Raw genomic sequence first — 25,727 nt, forward strand, 5'->3', positions numbered from 1 at the left:
GTAAGCCTGGTTGAATGCTGGGCCTGGTTACCAGGGAAACGGATGGGCTCCGCCCCTTCCTATCTGTGACCTCTCACCCCCACGGGTTCCGCCCTTTTCCTCCGGTTGACCTCTCACCCCGGTTTCGCGCCATGGAGGAGTTGGAGCTGGTGGTGGAAAATATCGAGGAGCTGGTGGCGGATGAGAACCGAATCGTGAGCGGGAAAATAAACCTGGGGAAATGGGGGGGAGTTAAAGGGGGGGCAAACCCGGGGAGACTGGCGAGGGGTAAACCCGAGACAAAAGGAGATAAAATCAAGTGGGGGCAGGGAGAGAGCGGGCAGCATCGTTTTTTTCTGTTCCTCCCCCATTTGCCTTCCCTTTCCCCCCCTCCCCGCTTCCTCCCCCCCGCTTCCTCCCTCCCCCCCGCTTCCTCCCTCCCCCCCGCTTCCTCCTCCCTCCCTTCCCCCCCCCCCCCCCCCCCCGCTTCCTCCGCCGCCCCCCTCGCCCCCCTCCTCCTCCTCCTCCTCCTCCCTCTTTGGAACTCTTCCTCCAAAGTTGGTGGAAGCAGAGTCTTTGAATATTTTTCAGGCAGAGATAAATAGATTCTTGATAAGCAAGGGGGTGAAAGATTATCGGGTGTAGGCGGGAATGTGGAGTTGAAGTTGCAATCAGATCAGCCATGATTTTATTGAATGGCAGAGCAGGATCAAGGGGGGCTGAGTGGCCTCCTCCTCCTAATTCGTATGTCTCGCTCTCTGCCCCATGCTCTTGCACGCACATAGAGCCATCTTGTGATGTAGTTACTTTCTGTTGTCTATCCTGCTACTGAACCTTTGCTTATATTTTGATTTCGGTCTCCAGGTCACCTACAAGATGCTGAGCCAGTTCCTGGGCATTCATGTCAACCAGGCGAAACAGTAAGTTTGGTTGCTTGAGACAGTCTCGCACCATCAAATAGAATGGGCTTAAGAACGGCCACTTGGGGTGGAATACCTGGGAGTGGGGGTGGGGGGGGGATGCGGTAAGGGGCAGAGGATTGGGGAAAATGAGGGTTGAGGGAATGTTATGGATTGTACCAGTAGTGTGTGTTTCATTTATACATTTCACTTCAAATTTAATTTATATTATGCCTTTAATACAGTAAAGCATGCTACAGTTGGTCTTAGCAGATTGGAGTGGGAACTGATCGGCTAATAGATCAAACAGCCTGGCTTTTGGCTTCTAATCCAATGACAGCGGGAAGGTTCTGCATGTTGTGCATTTAGCCGAGGACAGTGTCAGAATTTGGGTGATGCCTTTCATGGTTGAACAGCCTGCCAGTGCTACTTTCCTGTGCTCGTAAGTGGAAAATAACCACTTGCAGGGAAAGAAAGAACTTGCATTTATAGGGCGGCGCAGCGGTCAGCACTGCAGCTTCACAGCTCCAGCGACCCGGGTTCGGTTCTGGGTACTGCCTGTGCGGAGTTTGCAAGTTCTCCCTGTGACCGTGTGGGTTTCTGCCGGGTGCTCCGGTTTCCTCCCACAGCTAAAGACTTGCAGGTTGATAGGTAAATTGTCCATTGTAAAGTGCTCCTAGTGTAGGTAGGTGGTAGGAGAATAGTGGGGATGTGGTAGAGGACGTGGGATTAATGTAGGATTATTATAAATGGGTGGTTGTTGGTCGACACAGACTCAGTGGGCCGAAGGGCCTGTTTCAGTGCTGTATCTCTCTATGACTCTGCATTTATAGCATGACTTTCACGACCTTGGGCCAAAGCACTTTAAAGCCAATTAAGTACTTTTTGAAGCATAGTCACTCATAATGCAAGAAAGGTGGCAGCTAATTTGCGCACAGCATGGTCCCACACACAGCAAATAGGTAGCAGACCAGATAATGTGTTTTCAGTGGTTTTATCTTTAGATTTGTACACGGGATGTGAGCGTCGCTGGCAAGGCCAGTATTTGTTGCCTATACCTAATTGCCCTCGAGAAGGTGATGGTGAGCTGCCTTGAACAACTGTAGTTCATGTGGTATAGGTCCACCAACAGTGCTGTTAGGGAGTGATTTCCAGGCTTTTGACCTGGTGACAGAAAGTAAGTCTTGCATAGTTGATTGTTGTAAAAACCCATCTGGTTCACTAATGTTCTTTGGGGAAGGAAATCTGCTGTCCTTACAAGTGACTCCAGGCCCACAACAATGTTGTTGACTCTTAAATGCCCTCTGAAATGGCCACTCAGTTCCAGGTCAATTAGGGCTGGGCAATAAATGATGGCCTAGCCTGCAACGCTCACATGCCAGGAACGAATATATAAAAAAATAATTTGTATGGTGCTTTTCATGACCACCAGGCATCCCAAAGTGCATTATAGCCAATTAAATACTTTTGAAGTGTAGTCACAGTTGTAATGTAGGGAACAATGAAGGAACGGCGATATAGTTCCAAGTCAGGATGCTGTGTGGCTTGGAGAGGAGCTTGCAGGTGGTGGTGTTCCGATGCGTCTGCTGCCTTTGTCCTTCTAGGTGGTAGAGGTCGCAGGTTTGGAAGGTGTTGTCAAAGGAGCCTTGGTGAGTTGCTGCAGTGCATCTTGTAGATGATACACACTGCGACCACTGTGTGTTGGTGCTGAAGGGAGAGAATGTTTAAGGTGGTGGATGGGGTGCAGATTTGCGGGTTCCTTTGTCCTGGATGGTGTCGAGCTTCTTTTGTTGCAGCTGCACTCAATAGGGGAGGTGGTGGTGTAGTGGTAATGCCACTGAACTAGTAATCTGGAGGCTGAGGCTAATGCCTTGCGTGCACATGTTCAAATCCCATCACACCAGCTGGTGTAATTTAAATTCAATCAATTATTAAAATTTTAAAAATATGGAATTGAAAGCTAGTTCAGTAATGGTGCATGAAACTATCAAAGATTGACATGAAAACCCATCTGGTTTACTAATGTCCATTAATGAGGGAAATCTGCTGTCCTGGTCTGATCTACATGTAACTCCTGACTCTCAGCAATGTGGTTGACTCTTAGCTGCCCTCTGAAATGGCCTATCAAGCCACTTGGTTGTCAAGGGCAATTAGGGATGGGCAGCAAATATTGGCCTTGCCAGCGACGCCCACATCCCAGGAGAGAATTTTTAAAAAACAGGCAAGTGGAGAATATTCCGACATACCCCTGACTGGTGCACAGGCTTTGTTGAGTCAGGAGGTGGGTTACTTGTTGCAGAATTCCCAACCTGCTCTTGTAGTGACAGTATTTATATGGCTGCTCCAGTTCAGTTTCTGGTCAACGGTAACCACCAGGATGTTGATGGTGGGGGATTCAGCGATGGTAATGCTGTTGAACATCAAAGGGAGGTGGTTAGATTCTCTCTTGTTGGAGATGGTCATCGCTCCTCATCTCAGTTTCACACCTTTTTAAAAAATAAAATAAAATAAAAATTCTGTTATTCTATTCTTGCAACCAAAGTGAATAACTTCACACTTCCCTACAATATACACCATCTGCTATCTTGTTGCCCACTCACTTAACCTGTCTATATCTCTTTGCAGCCTTTCTGCGTCCTCCCCATAGCTTGCCTTTCCACCGAGCTTTGTATCATCAGCAAACTTAGATACGTTACTCTCTGTCTCTTCATCTAAGTCATTAATATAGATTGTAAATAGCTGAGACCCCAGCACTGATCCTTGTGGCACTCCATTATTCACTGCCTGCCAACTGGAGAATGCCCCGTTTATGTCCACTCGTTGCTTCCTGTCCATTAACCAATCCTCTATCCACGCTAATATATTACCCCCAATTCCATGAGCCCTTATCTTGCCTATTAACCTTTTGTGTGGCACCCTATCTTTTGGAAATCCAGGTATACTACATCTACAGGTTCCCCTTTATCTACCCTACTAGTTACATCCGCAAAAAACTAATAAATTTGTCTAACAGGATTTCACAGAATCATTGAGTGCAGAAGGAGGCCATTTGGCCCATCGTGTCTGCACTGGCTCTCTGAAAGAGCAACTCCCCTAGTTCCAGTCCCCTGCCCATAACCCTGCACATTCTTCCTTTTCGTATAACTGTCTAATTCCCTTTTGAATGCTTCAATTGAACCTGCCTCCACCACGTTCTCAGGCAGCGCATTCCAGACCTTAACCAGTTGCTGCGTGAAAAAGTTTTTCCTCATGTCACTTTTGCTTCTCTTACCAAATACTTTAAATCTGTGCCTTCTCATTCTTGATCCTTTCACAAGTGGAAACAGTTTCTCTCTATCTACTCTGTCCAGACCTTCATGATTTTGAATACCTCTATCAAATCACCTCTCAGCCTTCTCCAAGGAGAACGGTTCTAACTTCTCCAATCTACCTTCATAACTAAAATTCCTCATCCCTGGAACCTTTCTCATGAATCTTTTCTGCACTCTTTTCAATGCTCTCACATCTTTCCCCAAGTGCGGCGCCCAGAGCTGGACACAATACTCCAGCTGAGGCCGAACTTGTATCTTATACAAGTTCAACATAACTTCCTTGCCCTATATGCCCTTGTTAATAAAGCCCAGGATACTGTATGCTTCATTAACTGCTCTCTCAACCTGTCCTGCCACCTTCAATGACTGATGCACGTATACACCCAGGTCCCTCTGCTCCTGCACCCCCTTTAGAATTGTACCCTTTATTTTATATTGTCTCTGCATGTTCTTCCTACCAAAATTGATCACTTCACATTTCTCTGCATTGAACTTCATCTGCCACCTGTCTGCCCATTCCACCAATTTGTCTATGTTCCTTTGAATTTCTACATTATCCTCCACAAAGTTCACAATGCTTCCAAGTTTTGTATCATCTGCAAACTTTGAAATTGTGCCCTGTTCACCAAAGTCTGGGTCATTAATATATATCAGGAAAAGCAAGAATCCTAACACTGATCCCTGGGGAACTCCACTATAGATCTTCCTCCAGCCCGAAAAAGTGGAGCAGTGGTTAGCACTTCAGCCTCACAGCTCCAGGGACCCGGGTTCGATTCTGGGTACTGCCTGTGCGGAGTTTGCAAGTTCTCCCTGTGACCGCGTGGGTTTTCGCCGGGCGCTCCGGTTTCCGCCCACTGCCAAAGACTTGCAGATGATAGGTAAATTGGCCATTGTAAATTGCCCCTAGTGTAGCTAGGTGGTAGGGAATATGGGATTACTGTAGGGTTAGTATAAATGGGTGGTTCTTGGTCGGCACAGACTCGGTGGGCCGAAGGGCCTGTTTCAGTGCTGTATCTATAAATAAATAAATAACCACTACTCTTTATTTCCTGTCACTCAGCCAATTTTGTATCCATGTTGCTACCGTCCCTTTTATTCCATGAGCTACAAGTTTGCTCACGAGTCTGTTGTGGCATTGTATCAAATTCCCTTTAGTAAAACCATGTTGACTTGTTCTAATCATACTGTGCTTTAAGTGCATTGTTAAGACTTCCTTAATAATAGATTCCAGAATTTTCCCAATGACTGATGTTAGGATAACTGGCCTGTAGTTCACTCCCTCTCCCTCATCTCTTGAAAAACATTTGCCAACTTCCAATCTGATGGGACCATTTCCGAATCTAAGGATCGCTTAGCTCTGTCTATAGCATGTTGCTTCAGCTGTCCCGTGTTGTAGCTTCATCTGTTTGGCACATGATTTTTAGATATGCCTGGTGTTATTCCTGGTATTCTGTCTTGCACACCTCGTTGAACTGTGGATAATCCCCTGGCTTGATGGTAATGGTAAAGTGTCAGGCCATGAAGTTACAGATTGTGATTGAATACAATTCTGTTGCTGCTGATGGCCCACAGTGTCCCATGGATGCCCATGTTTGAGCTGCTAGATTTGTTTTGAATCTAACCCATTTAGCACAGTGATAGTGCCACACAACATGATTGAGGGTATCCTCAATATGAAGACAAAACTTTTCTCCACAATAACTGTGCAGTCACTCCTACCAATACTGTTGTGCATCTACGACGGGTAGATTGGTGAGGGTGGGGTCAAATATGTTTTTCCCTCTTGTTTTTCTCACCACCTGCTGCAGGCACAATCTGGCAGCTATGTCCTTTAGGACTCAACCAGTTTGTTCAGTAGTGGTGCTACTGAGCCACTCTTGGAGATGGACATTGAAGTCCCTCAGCCAGAGTACATTCTGCGCCCTTGCCATCCTCAGTGCTTCCTCCAAGTGGTGTTCAACATGGAGGACTCATCAGCCGAGGCGGGGGGGGTTTGCGGGGCGGTAAGTGGTAATCAGCAGGAGGTTTCCTTGCCCATATTTGGCCTAATGCTGTGAAACTTCATAGGGTCCTGAGTCAATTTTGAGGATCCCGAGGGCCACTCCCTCCCGACTGTCTACCACTGTGCTGCCACCCCTAGTGGGTTTGTCCTGCCGATGGGACAGGACATATCCAGGAATCATGATAGAGGAGTCTGTGACATTGTCTGGAAGGTATGATTCAGTGAGTATGTCTATGTCAGGCTTTTGCTTGACTCTGTGTGGGACAGCTCTCCCATTTTTGGCACAAGTCTACAGCTGTTAGTGAGGAGGCCTTTGCAGGTCAACTGGGCAAGGTGTGCCTTTGTCGATTCCAGTGCCTCAGTTGATGCCAGGCAGACCGTCTAGTGTAATTCTTATTCAACTTTTCTGTAGTGGTTTGATACAACTGATGTTGATTGAGGAATAAATGTTGGGAGAACTTCTCTGCTCTTCATGAAATATGTCCATCTGAGAGGGCAGATGGGGCCTCGGTTTAATGTCCCATCTGAAAGATGGCAGCGCTCCCTCAGTACCACCCCTCTGAGTGTGCAGCATTGCACTGGACTGTCAGCCTGGACTTTACGCTGAAGTAACTGGTGTAAGACTTAAACCCACAACTTTCTGACTCTGAGGCGAGTGTGCTCGCCACTGAGCCACAGTTGACATTAACCGAGTGCACGGTCAGGCTTTGGGTAATGCCTTTCATGTCAACCAGACTGCCAGCACTTATTTCATAGATTCATAGACTGTACGGCACAGAAGTAGGCAGTTAGGCCCATCGAGTCCATGTCAGCTCTCTCAGCTTGTAGGTGAAGAATAACACTCTGGGTGTGGTATCAGACTGTGGCCTATACCCCATGCTTCTTCATCGTCCAGCTGGGTGGGACTGCCCTTGCCTGGTTTTATTATTATCTTTAGTCATAGCCAGGGATTGCCTGCAATGCCTCTCTTCACGCTCCCGCACCGTTACCTCTGTGTTCGCTAAGTATCTATCTTTGACCCCCTCCAGTTCTCATCTACATCCTGCCGTTCAGCAACATCATCCAATAACACCATATCAAGCTCCATATGTACACTGATACAGCAGCTCTACCTCGCCACCACTCTCTCAACCCCTGTATTGTCTTTAATTTGTCAGACTGCTTGTCCGGCATCAAGCAGTAGGTGAGCAGAAATTTCCTCCCTGTGACTGCGTGGGTTTCTGCTGGGTGCTCCGGTTTCCTCCCACAGCCAAAGACTTGCAGGTTGATAGGTAAATTGGCCATTGTAAATTTGTAGATTAATGTAGGATTAGTATAAATGGGTGGTTGTTGGTCAGCACAGACTCGGTGGGCCGAAGGGCCTGTTTCAGTGCTGTATCTCTCTATGACTCTAAATATTGACAAGACTGAAGCCATTGTCTTCGGTACTTGCTGCAACCTTGGATCCCAAGCCAATGACTCCATCTGGCAGCTGTCTGAAGGTGAACCAGACTGTTTGCAATTTTGGTGTCATATTTGACCCTTAGATGAGCTTCTGACTATCATTAAGACTGCCTACTTCCACCTGTAACATTCTCTGCCTCAGCCCATCTGCTGCTGAAACACTCATCCATGACTTTATTACTTTCTGGACTTGATATTCCAGTGCACTGCTGGCCGCCCTCCCAACTGACACCCTACATAAACTTAACTCATTCAAAACTCTGCTGCCCGTATCCTAGCTCACAGCAATTCGCGGTCAACCATTACCCCTGTGCTCGCTGAACTGCACTGGCTCTCATTCTGGCAATGTCTCAGTTTTGAAATTCTCATCCTTGTATTCAAATCCCTCCAATGTCTCACCCCTACCTACCTCTAATCTCCTCCAGCCCCACAACCCTCAGATATCTGAGCTCCTCCAATTCTGGCCTCTTGAGCATTCCCATTTTTAATCACTCCACCTTTGGTGGCTGTGTCTTCAGCTGCCTGGGCCCCAAGCTCTGGAATACCCTCCCTAAACCTCTCTACTTCTCCATCCCTCTCTCCCCTTCTTTAAGACACTCCTCAAAACCTGCTTCTTTGACCAAGCATTTTGCCACCTTTTTTTTAAATTCATTCACGGGATGTGGGCGTCACTGGCCAGGCCAGCATTTATTGCCCATCCCTAATTGCCCTTGAGAAGGTGGTGGTGAGCTGCCTTCTTGAACCGCTGCAGTCCATGTGGAGTAGATACACCCACAGTGCTGTTAGGAAGGGTGTTCCAGGATTTTGACCCAGCGACAGTGAAGGAACGACGATATAGTTCCAAGTCAGGATGGTGTGTGACTTGGAGGGGAACTTGCAGGTGGTGGTGTTCCCATGTATTTGCTGACCTTGTCCTTCTTGTATTTGCTGACCTTGTCCTTCTAGCTGGTAGAGGTCGCAGGTTTGGAAGGTCCTGTCCTAATATCGCCTTATGTGGCTTGGTGTCAAATTTTGTTCGATAACCCTTAAACATAGTGAAGTTCCTTGGAGCATTTTACTGCGTTGAAGTTGATATATAAATGCAGGTTGTTGACTAATTGGAGGGAGAGGGATCTGAGATTTTCTTTTGAGTTCACCGCTATGTGCTGGCTGCCCCAAGGCTATTGGCTATCATCATTGCAAGCAGACAATTCTCTGAGATTTCAGTGGGGTCCATTGGGTCTTTTGGTCAGGAACTGCTCGTGAAATTGTGCAGGTTGTACATCTCCATCTGTGTGAGAGAGACCCGTTTTATTTCAAAGTTGGTGTTTGTCAGCAAAGGGTTTGTACATCCAACTGAGCTGTTCTCTCTTTTTGTGTGTTTGCCAGAATGCTTTATTACTACGTGGAGCGAAAGCGGAAAGAAAATTCCGGAGCCCAAATCCATGTGACGTATCTCGTGTCTGGAAAAGCAGTTGAGGATGGAACTTCAGTATGTCCTCTGATCTATGCAGGATCGGGAATCATCTGTGACATTAGCATTCTGATGTAGAGTAGGAATTGTCAGGACCACTTCTTCATGTTCTCTCACTTCCTATCCTGGAATCTCCTAAAACAGTTAGGTCATTCAACCCAACAAGTCCAAGTGTTTCTCCACATGAGCCATGCAGTCTAATCCCAGTGTCTTGCTCACTCCCTTTTTTTTTATTAGTTCATGGGATGTGGGTTTTGCTGACTAGGCCAGCATTTATTGCCCATCCCTAATTGTCCTTGAGAAGGTAGAAGTCTTCGCCTTGAACCGCTGCAGTCCATGTGGGATAGGTACTGCCATAGTCCTGTTAGGAAGGGAGTTCCAGGATTTTGACCCAGTGACAGTGAAGGAACGGCGATGTAGTTCCAAGTCACGATGGTGTGTGGCTTGGAGGGGAACCTGCAGGTGGTGGTGTTCGCATGCATTTGCTGCCCTTGTCCTTGTAGGTGGTAGAGGTTGCAGGGTTTGGAATGTGCTGTCTAAGGATCCTTGGTGAGTTGCTGCAGTGCATCGTGTAGATGGTACACACTGCTGCTGCTGTGCGCTGGTGGTGGATGGAATGAATGTTTAAGGTGGTGAATGGGGTGCTGATCAAGCGGACTGCTTTGTCCTGGATTGTGTCGAGCTTCTTGAGTGTTGTTGGAGCTGCACACGTACCCTGTAATATCCCACCCAGTCTAAACCCACTCTGTTCCTCACTCCCTATACTCTTTAATATACCTCCCAGTCTAATCCCATTCTCCTTGTCAGACTCCTACCCTTTAATTTCCCTCATTTTTATAATTTATAAATGTTGCTTCAATGATGTATTTAATCCACATTGCTGTCTTTAAAAAAACATTCCCATGGTAGCTCAAGGGGTGCAGATAACTGATGTGGTGCTCAGTTGCTCAGAGCAGGAAGGTTGCAGCCTTGATCTGCACTGATTTAGATGAACTCAACTAGGACAGAGGTTTGAATGCTGCAGTTGGGCTGTACCAATAATAAAAACAAGAAATGTTGGAACCACTCAGCAGGTCTGGCAGCATCTGTGGAAAGAGAAGCAGAGTTAACGTTTCGGGTCACTGACCCTTATTCGGAACTAGTGCTGATCTCTGCTTGTTCCAGGTCCCGTTTACCGGGTGGTGGTGGCACCCCTCCACCGCCTTTGTTCAGCAGAGGGTTTCATCTGTTGACCTTTTTTTATTAAAATAAAACCACCCAGTTTGTATATACTAGTTCTGAAGAAGTGTCACTGACCTGAAACGTTAACTCTGCTTCTCTTTCCACAGATGGTGCCAGACCTGCTGAGTGGTTCCAGCATTTCTTGTTTTTATTTCAGATTTCCAGCATCTGCAGTATTTTGCTTTTATTTTAGTTGGGCTGTACTGTTGGGCAGGGAGAGATCTGGGTTTTTTTTATTCGTTTTGTTGGTTTGGGGAGTCGCTGGCTAAGCCAGCATTTATTGCCCATCCCTAATTTGCCCTTGAGCTGAGTGGCTTGCTAGGCCTCCATTTCAGAGGGCATTTTGAGAGTCAACCACATTGCTGTGGGTCTGGAGTCACATGTAGGCCAGACCAGGTAGGGACAGCAGATTTCCTTCCTTAAAGGACATTAGTGAACCAGATGGGTTTTTACAACAATTGACAATGGTTTTATGGTCATTTGACTAGCTTTTTAATTCCAAATTGAATTCAGATTTCACCATCTGCCGTGGTGGGATTCGAACCCTTGTCCCCAGAGCCTGGGCTCTGGATTACTAGTCCAGTGGCATTACCACTACGCCATCCAGCAACACCCGGTGGAAAAATGGGCACATGCTGACAAAGGATGAAACTGGCTACACTGCATCGCATCATCAGAAAGGCTTTAAGCTGGGTTGGTTGACTGGGAGTAAGCTGCCAAGAGGTGGAATTCTCCTCAGTTAGAGAGTGGTAGGGTGGGGTAGGAGAGGTGAAAATGCTGGCTGGCCTGCCACTAACCATGATGCTGTTTTGTTCCAGTGTCACAAGGTAGCCGTGGTGAGAGAAGATCAGCTGGAAGGTAAGAGCAGACATCTGCAGTTCACCCAAATTATTCATGTCAGTAGACTATATGTATAGTTGTATGCTGAGGTGGGTGGCTTTAGCTTTTAGTGACTCTGACCCCTGGCAGCATCGTCCACAGAGCTCAATCCACTGTGTTGGGATGAGGGGCTTCAGTTCTGTGAAGAGAAACTAGATTGTTCTCTTTAGAGCAGAGAAAGTTTCACCCATCGCCCCCATGCTCACTGACCTACATTGGCTCCCACTTAAGCAACTCCTCTCTCTCTCTCTCTCTCTCTCTCTCTCTCTCTCTCTCTCTCTCTCTCTCTTTCTCTCTCTTTCTCTCTTTCTCTCTTTCTCTCTCTTTCTCTCTCTCTTTCTCTCTCTTTCTCTCTCTTTCTCTCTCTTTCTCTCTCTTTCTCTCTTTTCTCTCTTTTTCTCTCTCTTTTTCTCTCTCTTTTTCTCTCTCTTTTTCTCTCTCTTTTTCTCTCTCTTTTTCTCTCTCTTTTTCTCTCTCTCTTTCTCTCTCTCTTTCTCTCTCTCTTTCTCTCTCTTTCTCTCTCTTTTTCTCTCTCTCTCTTTCTCTCTCTTTTTCTCTCTCTCTCTTTCTCTCTCTTTTTCTCTCTCTTTCTCTTTCTCTCTCTTTTTCTCTCTCTCTCTTTCTCTCTCTCTCTTTCTCTCCCTTTTTCTCTCTCTCTCTTTCTCTCCTTTAAGACGCTCCTTAAAACCTACCAGTTTGACCAAGCTTTTGGTCACCTCTGTGCCAGATTTTATTTAATAATGCTCCTGTGAAGCACCTTGGAACTTTGTTAAAGGTGCTGTATAAATGCAGGTTGTTGATGTATTTAATAGAGGTTGAGATGTTCATAGTGGCTGATTCCAGGGCAGCATTAACAAGCCTGCAGTTATTTAATAGTCTCAGGAAAAGAGCCAGTCATTTAAGAGATGAGAATTTTTTTCACTCAGAGGGTTGTGAATCTTCAGAATGCTCCAGCTCAGAGGGCTGCGGAGCATAGTCAAAACTGAGATTGATAGATTTTTGGACACTAAGGAAATTAGAGGAGTTCAGCTGTAGGGGCCTTATGGACTACTCATTCTATTTCTTCTGTTATTACTGTGGAGAGGGCAGGCTCAGGGAGAGATTATTCAAGATGTTTAAGGGATTATATACAAGGAATCGTGATATGATTGCAATTGCCAGAGGCTCTTGAGCCAGGGCACATGGGCTCAAAAGTATCAGGAAAGATGGTTTAGATTTAACTGTTTAATGCTGAAGGTGAGTAATAGACTTCCTCTTAGAGACGATGTGGGGGGGGAGGTGGAATTCAAGGGAATATTGATAGGTGTTTGAGGGAGTGGGTGATTGAGAGAAATTTGCTTTTGGAGCTGCCTAGAGGGATGGCAGTCTATTGGACTTGCCTGCCTTGAATGACTGGAAATCAGTCACATGCTCTCACCGGTGTCTGGGAGACTAGATAACTTCCAAAGTGGTTACTGATGAAAGGTTACAGACCTGAAACGTTGGTTCTGTTTCTTTCTCTGCAGATGCTGCCAGACCTGCTGAGTATTTCCAGCACTTTCTGGTTTTATTTCAGATTTTCATCATCTGCTTTTATTAGCTTCCAAAAATGTTCTGTTAGCTGTTTTTTTTTTCTTAAAATAAAATTATTGGAGATAATTAAGGGGATAAATGGCCTACCTCTGTCCCTATGAATCTTGCAGTGCATGAGGTATAAGGTTCAATTCAGGTCTGCACTGTGAATTCATCTGTGGCTGAGCAGCCGTTGGGTTTGGAAGGGGCAGTGGAGGTAGGAAACAATATCAGTCTGGGTTCTCACTCCTTACCGCAATCCTACTGACCTGCTGGAAAGAGTATGAATGTTCATCGAGCACTGGAACAGGCTGAGCTATACTGCAGTCGAATACCCTGCCAACACTTAATGTTGTGCAGAGCGATGAGGTGACAAGGGACTGTGTCTTTAGATAGTGGGAGACATCAATATATATAAATTATTACAAGCCAGATACTCATGGTGTTGCATTCTCTGATGTATTTGCAGCAGTGAAACTGAAGATGCAGGTGACTGCCAGTGTGCATGTGTACAGTATTCAGAAAGCAATGCTAAAGGACAGTAGCCCCCTCTTCAACACTGATTATGAAGCAATCAAGGAAAACCTGCAGAATAGCAACAAGTAAGTAACATGGCTTATGGAGCAAGCTTGAAACGGGTTCCATAGCTCCCAGCATCAAAATAGCTACTGGAGCGAGTTATCAGAGAGTGAAATTGTATTGCATGGAACTTACAGCACAGAAACAGGCAATTCGGCCCAACTGGTCTATGCCAGTGTTTCTGCTCCACATGAGCCTCCTCCCTCCTGCCCTTCATCTCACCCTATCAGCGTAACCTTCTATTCCTTTCTCCCTCATGTGTTTACCTAGCTTCCCCTTAAGTATGTCTGTACTATTTGCCTTAACCACTCATTGTGATAGATCCACATTCTCACCACTCTGTGGGTAAAGAAATTTCTCCTGAATTCCTCAGTGACTATTTTTATGGCCCCTAGTTTTGAACCTCCCCTCCCCCCACCTCTGTCCCCGCTCAACGTGGAAACATCTTCTGTACGTCTAAACCCCTTCATAATTTAAGATCTCTATCAGGTCACCCCTCAGTCTTTTTCTTTGCACAGAAAGGAGACCCAGCTGTTCAATCTTTCCTAATAGTATTACGAGCGAGGTGGGTGAGGTGCACTGTCTTTTCTAGTTTTACTTCTCCACAGGTCACGATATATATTTAAATGTTTACCCAGTTACTGATGCAGTCAATCATAGATTCTTCTCTTTATCCCAGCATAAAATACACCAACCAGGTTTCTTTAATAAACAACAAAATTATCAGCTGATTATAAAACAAGACTTAACCAGTAAAGAAGCAAAACGTTAACATACAGATTGAAATATGGAAGCTCCCTTTTTACCTTAGCCCCTCACTCTCATGCGCACACACACTTAGAGCTTTGCTACAAAAAAAAAATACTTTGGCCAAATACTTGCTAATTCTTGAAGGAAAAAAAAAAGATGTGGAAAGATGCCAGTTGTCCCTTCATTCTGGCGTCCCAAATACATGTAGACGGCTGTCACTGGGATCTTTTCAAAGAGATGGAAAAGGCTGAGCTGGGGTTTTGTCCTCGGCAAGTTGATTTTTAAACTCCTTTCAAAACACTGTTCACACTCCCTGTCCAAAGCGAAACCAAAAACAATATCCTAAGAGTCGAGCCTCCTGACCCCTATAAATCTTGACCTGACGCTTCTCTGTAAACATCCTCCCCAGATCAAAAAGCCCCCTCTGGGTACTTATATGAAGACAGGTGACTTCTAGTAAGGGTTGTTTACAACCCAAGTCCAAAAGACCTTCTGATGATGTTTTTGTTTTTCAAAAAAACACAAAGTCCAGCATCTAAGGAATCCTTTTCAGTTTTATAACCCGAGTCCTCAAAAAAAATTTAACAAAAAATGGAAGCACTTTTGTAACAATAGGCATAACCTCTCCATTCTGGTATCTTACTAGTTAATCTTTTTCTGCAACTTCTTAAGTGCCTCTCATTTTTATATTCTCAGGAGGATTCATTGCCTTTGGGTGAGGGAGGGGATATAAAAGGGCTGAAATGTAAGAGACTGGTAAGAACAATGGAGAGTTGAGTTTGAACTCTGCCTTGGCTGAGGTGAGGGTCGCTCCTTTGCTGGTTGTAGGGCATGCCAACATCAAACCAATTCTCAGTGGATGCAAGATCACAGCACAAAACTGTCCTAAATCAACAGTCTGACTCATTTGTTCCGCTAGGGCCATTCAGCTCCCGACCTCATTACAGCCTGGTCCAAAACATGGACAAAGGAGCTGAATTCCAGAGGTGAGAGTGACTTCCCTTGACATCAAGGCAGCATTTGACCAAAGGGGTTGGCATGCCCTACAACCAGCAAAGGAGCGACCCTCACCTCAGCCAAGGCCAAGGGGGAGAACTCTCTGCTGGTTGGAGTCATAGTACAAAGGAAGATGGTTGTGGTTGTTGGAGGTCAATCATCTCAGCCCCAGGACATCACTGCACAGGTTCCTCAGGGTCGTGTCCTAGGCCCAACTATCTTCAGCTGCTTCATCAATGACCTTCCCTCCATCATAAGGTCAGAAGTGGGGATGTTCGCTGATGATTGCACAGTGTTAGGCACCATTCGCAACTCCTCATGTACTGAAGCTGCCCATGTCCAGGTGCAGCAAGACCTGGACAACATTCAGGCTTGGGCTGATAAGTGGCAAGTAACATTCACGCCACACAAGTGCCAGGCAATGACCATCTCCAACAAGAGAGAATCTAACCATCTCCCCTTGACATTCAATGGCATTACCATTGCTGATACCCCCACTATCAACATCCTGGGGGTTACCATTGACCAGAAACTGAACTGGATAGCCGTATAAATACTATGGCTACGAGAGCAGGTCAGAGGCTAGGAATTCTGCAGTTGGTAATTCACCTCCTGACCCTCCAAAGCCTGTCCACTATCTACAAGACAGAAGTCAGGAGTGTGATGGAATACTCTCCACTTGCCAGGATGAGTGCAGCTCCAGCAACACTCAAGAAGCTCGACAAATCTCCAGGACACATCAGCCTGCTTGATCAGGACCCCATCCACTACCTTAAACATTCACTCCCTCCACCACCAACACACAGTGGCAGCAGTGTGTACCATCTACAAGACGCACTGCAGCAACACACCAAGGCTCCTTCGACAGCGCCTTCCAAACCTACGATCTCTACCACCTAGAAGGACAAGGGCAGCAGATGCCTGGGAACACCACCACCTTCAAGTTCCCCTCCAAGTCACACACCATCCTGACTTGGAACTATATCGCCATTCCTTCACTGTCGCTGGGTCAAAATCCTGGAACTCCCTAACAGCACCATGGGTGTACCTACACCACATGGACTGCAGCAGTTCAAGAAGGCAGCTCACCACCACATTCTCGCGGGCAATTAGGGATGGGCAATATTTGCTGGCCTGGCCAGTGACACACTCATCCTAAGATCAAGTGAAGAAAACTTCTGCCAAATTCAGATTTCGTACTGACGCAGTGCGGGTGTCCCTCCGTTCTGCACTGGGAGTTTCAGCCTAGTTTTTGAGCTCGAGTCTGGAGTGGGACTCACCCATGACCTTCTGACCCACTGAACCTTGGCTGACACTTGGGGATATGTTGACTTTCTGAATCCTTGTTACTTGTTCGTCTATCACATTGCCACGTATACTGAGCCTTTTTCTTTCCAATCGCAGATATAGTGCCATTCGATGTGCAGATGCTGTACCTCGGTCAGCAGAGGAGTTGGCTCATTTAGAGAAATCGGTGCGGCAGCCCTCTCGGAGTTCAAATGAGGTGCCGAGCACCAGCAAGCCCATCCTGAACGGCAACGCACCCGCAGCCCTTAAAAATGCTCCACCGCAGCCCAAGGGAATCATGGGGATGTTCGCTGCCAAATCCTCCGCCAAGTCACATGATAAAGAGGTGAAAGGGGAGCCAGTCTTGGCGAAAGACGGGGAGAGTGCGGTAAGTACTTGACAGGGCGGTGAGCTTATCTTCTGGGACTTGGGGTTGAATTAGGCTGAGGCTTGACCTGTTCGCCAATTCATTCTTGCAGTTGGATGTGAAAAGGCACATTCAAAGGCCTGGATTTTGACTTCAAGTCTCTGAAGTGGGGCTCAAACTTCTGTAAGGTTTATGAGGATAGTGGAGGTAGGATGGGAATGTTTATTTTGATTCTCTAGATCTGTGTGTTTTTGCTTCCATACCCCTACTCTGAGACCATTCTAGCTATCAGACACTGTCTATGAATGAAGTACTTCCTGATATCAGTCCCAAAAGAGCTATTTCACAATAAGCGACTGATTTTCCTCCCTCTCCTCTTCCAGGCTCCATCAGGCAGTAAAACAACAAGCAAAGGAAATAGCTTCAGCAACTTTTTCCTGAAAGCTAACGCTAGTAAGTAAAACTATTTGTGGCCATGTCTTCAGTTGCCTAGGCTGTAAATTCCGTCCCTAAACCTCTTCTCCTTTTAGACATTTAAAAGCCACCTCATTGACTAAGCTTTTGGGTATAATGCCTCCATATGTGGCTCAGTGTCATCTTTGTTTTGATAATCATTCCTGTGAAGCATCTTGGGATGTTTGACTACATTAAAGGTGCTAGATAAATGCACAGTTTTGTTATAGTAAATCTACCAGATGTAGTTCTGATTTATTCCTCCTGTCATCATTCAGGTGAACTGCTTTGCCTAATTAGCGTTTTCTAGGTTTAGATAATTTTTTTTACGTTAAAGGTTTGCATTAATAAAGGACCTTATTGTGTCTCTTAAACAGCTGAGAGCTGCATGTACGTTGAAGTGCAGCGGCTGTTATGTAGGTAAATAAAACCCTTTTTCAAAAGGTAGCTGGGGCAAAATGGAGTGCCAGTTGTCAGTACATAAAACTAAATCTACTTCAATTCCCACAGAGAAAGCATCGCCTCCGTCCAAGTCACCCTCACAGGCTGCCAAGGAAGCCGACCTTCCGGCCAAACCTGCTCTGGAGCCCCTGGAGAAGAAAGGGGAGGCTCCTGTGGGAGGAGAGTGCAACATCAAGCCTGCTTCAGGGAGAGGGGGAGATGAAGAGAGAGCCCCCACAAATGTGGCTGCAGCACGGAAGCTGCAAGCCGTGGCACAGCAAGAGAAAGACCTGGCAAAGGAAGAAGAGGCAGACAAAAGACAACAAAAAGACGGACAGAGGTTCGTGCTAAACTTCAGAGTGTGGGGCAGGCAGGCAGGTGACTGGGTGTCAGCTGGGGCTCATTGGGCTATCACCCCTACCTGTGAATCAATGGATCATAGGTTCAAGCCCTACTTCAGACACTTGAGCACAGGGGATGTCCTGATGCCCTGAAAGGCGCTATATAAATGCAGACTGTTCTTTCTGTTAACTAACTCCTGCCTTTCCTAGTTCCAGGAGAAAAAAATAGAACAAAAGTTTGCATTTATGTAGTGCCTTTAATGTAGATGAGCACACAGCAAGTAGCAGTAAATGTTTTGTTTTTATCCATAAAAGGCAATCAGGCGCCACTGACTATTTTGAAATAGATCTCACCCCTCCTACACCTCTTTTCTCTGGACAGCAGGAAGAAAACCAAGCGTCATGCAGCATTGGCCAGTGAAGAGGAGGAGCCTTGTAACAAACGACGCCGAAGGATCAGACAGCCTCAGTCAGACAGCAGCGATGACGAAAGTGAGATATAATCTTGCAATTTAGTTTTTAGTTTTAATCCTTTCTGTGCAGGAGGATATTTAAAAAAAAAAAAACAATGAATCAATTCTTGCTCAGTTTTAATTTTTGAGGTGGGTACAAATCCAGAAACAGCTCATACCATTGTGGCCTGTGTTTGCACAATCTATGTCACCCCACCTAATTTAGGGAAAATGGTGCCCTGGGCCATTTGTATTTTAGTGCCCTTTCTTTGACTTTTGCTATGTAGTACTTAACTTTTTTTTTTAAACTCCCCTCTCTTGATCAAAGCTGAACTCACTTGGGACTCACCACCAGCCTTGGTAACTGTGGGTCTACCTGGGGATCTTGGTGCCACTCTCAGCGTCCTCGGTGTGTGCTACCCTCCTGTGTGAAACAGCCAGCCCAAACTGCACTGCCCATTTGACGGCTGCACTCTGTCCCTGCCTTCTGGTCGCACCAAACCCACCTCCGCCCACTAGTCATTCGCTTAATCTTGACCATGGCATCCTGGTTGGTCACCCACCCAAAAGGCCTGCCCTGCTCACATTTTTCGGACACCAGGAAGTCTGTACAGACTCCAGTTTGATCTATGGAACACACTGCAGCTGTGTGTTTGCTTCAGCCACACTGCCCTCCCCTGTGATCTCCAACACCAAGAAAGACGAGAGTGGCAATTTCATCTGAACACTGTCGCCTCCCAAGTCTCACACAATACTGACGTGTTGCTGTTCCTTCATCGTTGGGTCAAAGTCCTGGGAGCTCCATCACCACAGGGTCTGCAGTGATTGAAGAAGGTGGCCCACCACCATCTACTCCAGGGAAGCTAGGAAATCCATTAACGTACCAGCGAAGCCCACATCCAGAGACCAGGTTGATCAAGCAGACTAGCCATTGGCAGCTGGTCATCTGTTTCTGACACCTAAATGATATTTATACGCCGATAAATGTCATGAGGCCAAACAATTCCTTCTCTTTTCATAGTTCAACTCTGGATTGCCGGTTCAGTACCAGAACCACCACACCTGTTTTAAGAGCAGTTCATTAGCAGCAACGTAAAATTAAATTAGGTGATGTAGCCAAAGGTCTGTCACAGAAGGCATTGTCGAATTTGAGTCTCTAAGGTTTAGTGGGGGCAGAGGAGAAAAGGCAGAGGCAGGATTTGGTGGGGGGAGAAGGTATATGTGAGAAATGTTGATGGGGGTGGGGTGGTGGGAAGTGATCGTGGTGATGGATAGAATGCAGAGTTTAAAGCTAAGCTGTGCATTGAGAAGACTGCTTAAGGTTTCATGCAGCTTGGAGCGTGCTGTTGATGACAAGGCTGTAGAGTTTTCAGAGGGGGGAGCTAGGAAAGAAGGTTTTGCCTGCGTCCAGTTTGAACAATTCTGGTCACGCCATAACTTAATATCAGATTTATTTTCTTTTTGATCTTGAACAGTTTGAATTTGCTCTCCTTCCCATTCAGTTTCTTTGCTTTGTGTTCCAGTAATCCCAGACTCTCCTGAAGCTCATGATATAAAGACTCCATCACCACCCCCTGAAGAGCCAATCAAGGAAGAAGATGTATCATCTCAATGCCTTTCGGACACTGAGGTTAAGCCACTGTGTTGGGGAAGTGCTGAGGAACCTAAGGTAATGGTCAGTTCCCCCAGCGCATTGCCTCTCTTAGAAGTCTTTATTTGCAAGAATTATTCAGCTGGTTCATGTAGAGAATAATGCACAGCAGAATTATATAAAGAATGTCCCAGCAAGAAGCTGCGGCATTTCTCTAGCTGTGAAAGGAACAAACCAGCTGCTGCAGTGAAATCAATCTTTAAACGTGCATCTGGAACTGGACCTGTCGGTTTGCATGACTCTTTTTGGTTTTGTACCATTTAAAACCATAGTCTATAACAACAACCTGTATTTATATAGCACCTTTAACGTGGGAAAATTTCTCACGGCACTTCTTAGGAGTGTAATCAAACAAGATTTGACACCAGTGTACGTAAAGAGATGGTCAAGGAGGTAGGCTTTAAACAGAGTCTTAACAGGAAAGAGAGACAGAGAGGTTTAGGGAGGGAATGCCAGAGCTGCTTGTTTTTAATTCATTTACAGGTTCTGAGTGTCACTGGCAAGTCCAGCATTTATCACCCATCCCGAAGTGCCAGTGCCATTGAGTGGTGAGCTGCCTTTTTGAATATAACTGAGTGGCTTGCTAGGCCTTTCAGAGGGCAATTAAGAGTCAGTCATGTTGCTGGGGATCGGGTCACATATGAGCCCGACTGGGTAAGGACAGATTTCATTCCTTGAAGGATATTAGTGAACAATGGATTTTTATGATAATCTGTTAGTTTCATGGTCACCATTACTGATATTAGCCTTTTATTCCAGATTTTGTTTAATTGCATTTAAATTTCCCAGCTGCCGTGGTGGGATTTGAGTTCATGTCTCCAGATTATTAGTCTCTGCCTCTGGATTACTAATCCAATAATTTACAGGTTTGGGGGCCTGCGGGCTAGTTACCTGAAGATTTGACCATTAATGGTGAAACAATGAAAATCTGGAGGGCACAAGAGGCCAGAATTGGAGGAGTGCATTGATCCTAGATGGTTGTAGGGCTGAAGAAGGTTACAGAGATGAGAGGCAGGGGGGTGGGGGGTATCATGGAGGGATTTGAAAACCAGGATGAAAATTTTAACAATAAAGCATTGCTGAGTCGAGAGCCAATGTAAGTCAGAGGGTGATGGGTGAGCAGGACTAGATGCGAACGAGGCCATTTGACAGATCAGATCTACAACAGAAAAACCCACACTAATGCCACTGTCCTGCTCTCTTCCCTATATCCCTCAATCTCCCTCTGCTTCATGCTGTTGGCTACTCGTCACTTAAAATATATGATGCTCTCCACAGTTATATACCCAGGATGAGAAAAGGCTATTGCGCACATGCATGCTTGACCTATTCTTTGATTTCACACCAAATACCAACCACCTCTTCCTTCCTCCTCCCATTCTAACTTCATAGGAAGAGCAAAAAAACCCAGAGAAAGCTATCTAATAACTCCTTGAAGGACTCAAAATACCACTACCTCCTCCCAAATCATGAGAAAAGTAAAACTTCCAGCTATCCAAACTGCCCCCCTGCTGCAACCGCTTCCTCAGGCTCCAGGGACCCCAGTTCCACCCAACCCCATCATCATGACCTCAGGTGCTTGCTACTGGAACGATGCCTATTGCGCTCTCATAATCAATTCCTGAATCAAAATAATCAACATCCGAATCACATCCCCTCTAAGTCTCTATCAGTGAGAACAGACCCAAGGCATATCTTAATCACTTAATGCCCTCAGGCTGGGGATTCCACCCCCCCCTCCCCCCATGACTGCAGCCCATTGGAAAGCTGAACTAATTTTTAAAGTATCACAGCTTCTTGCTTCACCCATCACATCATGAAATCTAATTTTCTTGCAAGGCTCCTCATCTCTCAGGAGAGATCACAGTGGGTGACGATTGATTTATGGCAGGTAAATTGTGGTAATGCCAATGCACCCATTATAAGTGGTGGAGACTGTATTTGTCTTTCTTGAAAGATGATGCACGGCCCAAGCAGGGACATGGAATGGGGAAATGATTGTGAGGATGTTTGGGGGTGGGGAGAGGGAAATAGATGAGAGCCTTTCATTGAATTATACAACAGTGAAGGTGGGCATTCAGACCATTGTGCCTGTGCCAGCTACTTCTAAAACTCTCCAGTTAATCCCACTCTGCTGCTTTCCCCATAGTCCTGTGAACGTTTTCCCTTTATGTATCCAATTCTCTTATGAGAGTTGCTTTTGAATCTCTGCACCACCCTGCCAGGCAGTGCATTCCAAATAATCATAACTCGGTGTCTTTTTAAAAAAAAAAGTTTCTTAATGCTTTTTTGTTTTGGCAAATCACCTTAAGTCTGTGTTCTCTGGTTACTGACCTTTCTGCAGCCGGAAATAGTTTCACTGTGACATGTGTTGGGGCTCCAGCTGTAACACGAGGTGAAAAAGACTAAGGTTGGAAAAAGAATAAAAACAGGAAATGCACATCTGGCCAGTCAGTCTCCAACTGAAATAGGAGAGATGGGTCAATGTTGTAACCTCACCCCGTCTTTCTCTCTCCATCCCCAGAAAGCAGTAGGAGTGAAACGTAGGAAACGACGGCGAGTTCTCAAATCCAAGATGTTTCTGGATGAAGAGGGCGCTATGGGTAAGATTTACCAATTGCAACATGTTTCTTTGGCTCATTACCATTTGCACAGTAGTCGGGGTTCTCCTGCTGGAGAGGCTTTGGGGTGGTACGGTTTGATGGGGTGGGGGGGTAGTGGTCTGTCATGGAGAGGCTGTAGGGCCTGAAGCTCATTTTGGGGTTGAGCAGGATGCTGACGTTCAAATATTCTTGGTTCAGTCCAAGATGGTGGTCAGGGAAGGGGAATAGAGTCAGTGGTAATAGCTTGGAGTGGGGTGGAGACCAAAACAATGGTTTCAATCTCCCTTGCATTTCACTGGAGGAAATTGCGTATCCAAAACGGGATGTCTGACACTGTGAAGATGTATGAGGGATGGGGTTGAGTTGGGTGTGGTCAGTGTGCCTGTGGAAGCTGACCCCCATTGTCTGCTGTTGCTGTTGAAATTCGCACATGGTTAAAGCCCCAATGTATGAGTGCATCAATCTAACAATCTGGTTCTCCTCGTTTTGTTTCTCCCCCCTGCCCTATATCAGTGACGGAAAAGGTTTACCAGAGCGAGTCGTGCACTGATAGCGAGAGCGAGTTTGTGGCCAAGCAACAAGAGTCAAAGAATCTCTCGGGACTGAAACCAGCTGGCATAAAGAGCATGGCAGGAGTCAAAGACCAGCCAAAGGAGCAGAAGGAGAAGAAAGCACCAGCCTCCGGCAGAGCAGGCAAGCAGGCATCCATCGTGGGATTCTTCAAAAAGGCAGTCTAGTGTCAGCGTCCGTCTAGTATCATGTTGACCCGGCCTCACTCACCCTGTGTTGAATATGTGTCATCAATGATCATGGAAGGAGTCCCAACAGACATGGAGATCTAAACGGGAGTCCAAAAAGCTAAATGTTGACACTCAGTATACTTTAAACATAAATTAAAAGCAAATTATCTTCTAAAGGAAACTTGGTGCTGGAAAAATCTGGTGTATGGGAAAGGTCACCTTGGACTGAGATGCAGTTCAAATACCTTGAGTCTTGTTCGAATCAGAGTGGTTACCTCGAGTGTTTCTCATTACACGTTTAAACATTGTGTATTGTCAGGAGACTTTACTCCCAGAAACGTGAGGGAGCATAAACTTCAAACTTTATTCGGGTACCCCTTTGCTTCTTGGTCACTCACAGGTGTGATATCTACTGAAAAGACTCTCTACAATTCACTGTGTATTCATTGTCGATAAATAGTGTTTCAAACACAAGCCTGTGTATGCGTGCAAGTTACAGGACTGTGGGGTCGAACTTTAACCGCCTCCCTGGGTCTGTTTCAGCTGAGAATGTTAAAAGTTTGTTTTCTTTCCCGGTTTTTGATCAGATTCAAAGTGGATTGGTTTTGCAAAAAAAGTTTGAGCATGCTTGTGAAATGTTTCAGTGGGGTTGAAGTCTTGTCATTCAAAAGGATAAGCTTGTTTACTCTGTATGCTGTGTTACTGGTGTACTTTGTTGCCTCACACACTGTTTTGTGTCATTGTAAATATCCTCAATAGTCCTGTAAAGTCCTAAGAGCAGGTCATGGGATTTTGTCACATGGACCAGACTTGCTTTAAAGAATCTTTTCAGGAGCAACTTCCCACCAAATTTGACACTGGGTACAGCTCCACAGTTACGCAACAACCCGTGGGTATCTTCCCCTCCTCCTGCCACCCCTCCCCCACCAATGTGAGCAGGGGCAGTGAATGTTCACAGGTGGTATAGGGCATCACATATGTTTGTGCACTTTCCATGAGTTGCTGGACAGTGAGCAGGAATGCAAACACAGTTAATTTAGTTTCATTTCCTCTTATTAGGCACTAAACCCCTCCCACTTACTGACCCAGCTGATATAAGCTAACCAGCCTCACACTGGGATTCAACCTAGTCTGTACGACTCCCATATCTGCACCTGGTGTATGTTTACCTACTGAGATCCCCTGCACCTCGCCAAGTGAACTAGAAGGAACATTTTGAAATACATACTGACTGTTATCAGGTAACTGGATGCCCCTCAATCATGGAAAGTTAAGTTCAAGTCCTCATCTTGGCACACTTAACTGCCCAAATTCAAGAAGTTTGCCCTGACTCTTGACCAGGTCCGTGAATTCCAACATTGGGATGAGATACACTGACTGGCATTGATCAGCTCTAGTGAAGTCTCAGTAGCCCAAAACTTGCTGCTGGGAATTGTGGAGACTGGGTGTAGCCCTGATAAGGAGGGTGCACATTTGTAGATGAGTAGTTCTGGATGAATATCCAGTTTTTCTTTCTTATTGTGTTTCTTCAGGGCTGCGTGTGGGCCAAAGGTGCCCAAACTTTGTGTAGCTCTGAGCATTTAGTGAGATAACCATCTTTGCACAGATTTGGGCACCTGTCTGTCCGCTCACTAGTTTGTCAACAGAAAGAAATATCCAATGTCAGAAATTGACATTTTTACAAGTGTCTTTAATGGTTAAACTTGCAATAATATATATATATTATATCTTATGTATTTCTTCCACAGAAGCACTACTTTACTGCCCTTAGTACTTGCAGCTCTGAGATTGTGAGGAGGCAGTTTTTGTGGGGGTTCATGAGACTAAGGAAGAGTTTGCATGCCTTAAGGGGACTAAATGCAATGGGCATGCGACTTTAAGAATTCAGTGCATTTGTATTTCAGGCCTTGTAAACAGAACCGGGCTAGTTGGCAGTGGGGGGGGGGGGCGTTGGCTTAGGTTGGGAGGAAGTTATATATTTGAGTACCCATATGAACCATTTGCAGTTTAAAGTTTATGATATGTGAATAAAAGTTTTTTTTTAATAAACCAGCTGAAATTATCCATTGATTATGGAAAGTGCTACTTTTACAGCTGAAGGTCTTCACTCCAAAGCACATGTGTTTTTTTGACACTGTACTACAGTCAGCCTAGATTTTGTGCTCGAGACCATGGGGTGGGACTTGAACCGACAACCTTCTTTCTCGCACTAAATTGCCCTCAGTGACCAGCCATACCCTACGTGACTACAGCTGTGCTACCTCATTCATCCTTATAGAAACGTTGAAAAATAGGAGCAGGAGTAGGCCATTCGGCCCTTCGAGCCTGC

The 25,727-nt window shown here is 45.8% G+C and overlaps 1 protein-coding gene across 4 annotated transcripts; it reads left to right on the forward strand.

Moving 5' to 3' along the window:
• Nucleotides 1–107: 107 nt before the first annotated feature.
• pold3 (polymerase (DNA-directed), delta 3, accessory subunit) lies at nt 108–25,405 on the forward strand. Of its 4 annotated transcripts, none has more exons than XM_068033013.1 (12): nt 108–194; nt 844–899; nt 9,003–9,105; nt 11,127–11,166; nt 13,208–13,340; nt 16,468–16,738; nt 17,101–17,170; nt 17,681–17,951; nt 18,335–18,444; nt 19,928–20,079; nt 22,580–22,658; nt 23,172–25,405. In XM_068033013.1, the coding sequence occupies exons 1-12, from the start codon at nt 132–134 to the stop codon at nt 23,393–23,395; spliced, it is 1,572 nt and encodes a 523-aa protein (XP_067889114.1). In that variant the 5' UTR covers nt 108–131; the 3' UTR covers nt 23,396–25,405. The 4 variants fall into 4 exon arrangements, with proteins under 4 accessions (XP_067889114.1, XP_067889116.1, XP_067889115.1 ...); XM_068033015.1 differs by having other exon boundaries at nt 19,928–20,073; XM_068033014.1 differs by having other exon boundaries at nt 18,338–18,444.
• Nucleotides 25,406–25,727: the final 322 nt, after the last annotated feature.

Source organism: Heterodontus francisci, chromosome 6 (genome assembly GCF_036365525.1).
Source record: "Heterodontus francisci isolate sHetFra1 chromosome 6, sHetFra1.hap1, whole genome shotgun sequence".
Taxonomy (NCBI): Eukaryota; Metazoa; Chordata; class Chondrichthyes; order Heterodontiformes; family Heterodontidae; genus Heterodontus; species Heterodontus francisci.

Coding starts and splice junctions, on each gene's coding strand:
- pold3 (XM_068033013.1), top strand. CDS start 132: ATGGAGGAGTTGGAGCTGGTGGTGGAAAATATCGAGGAGCTGGTGGCG. Junction 900..9,002: donor CATGTCAACCAGGCGAAACA/GTAAGTTTGGTT, acceptor TGTGTTTGCCAG/AATGCTTTATTACTACGTGG. Junction 9,106..11,126: donor CAGTTGAGGATGGAACTTCA/GTATGTCCTCTG, acceptor GTTTTGTTCCAG/TGTCACAAGGTAGCCGTGGT.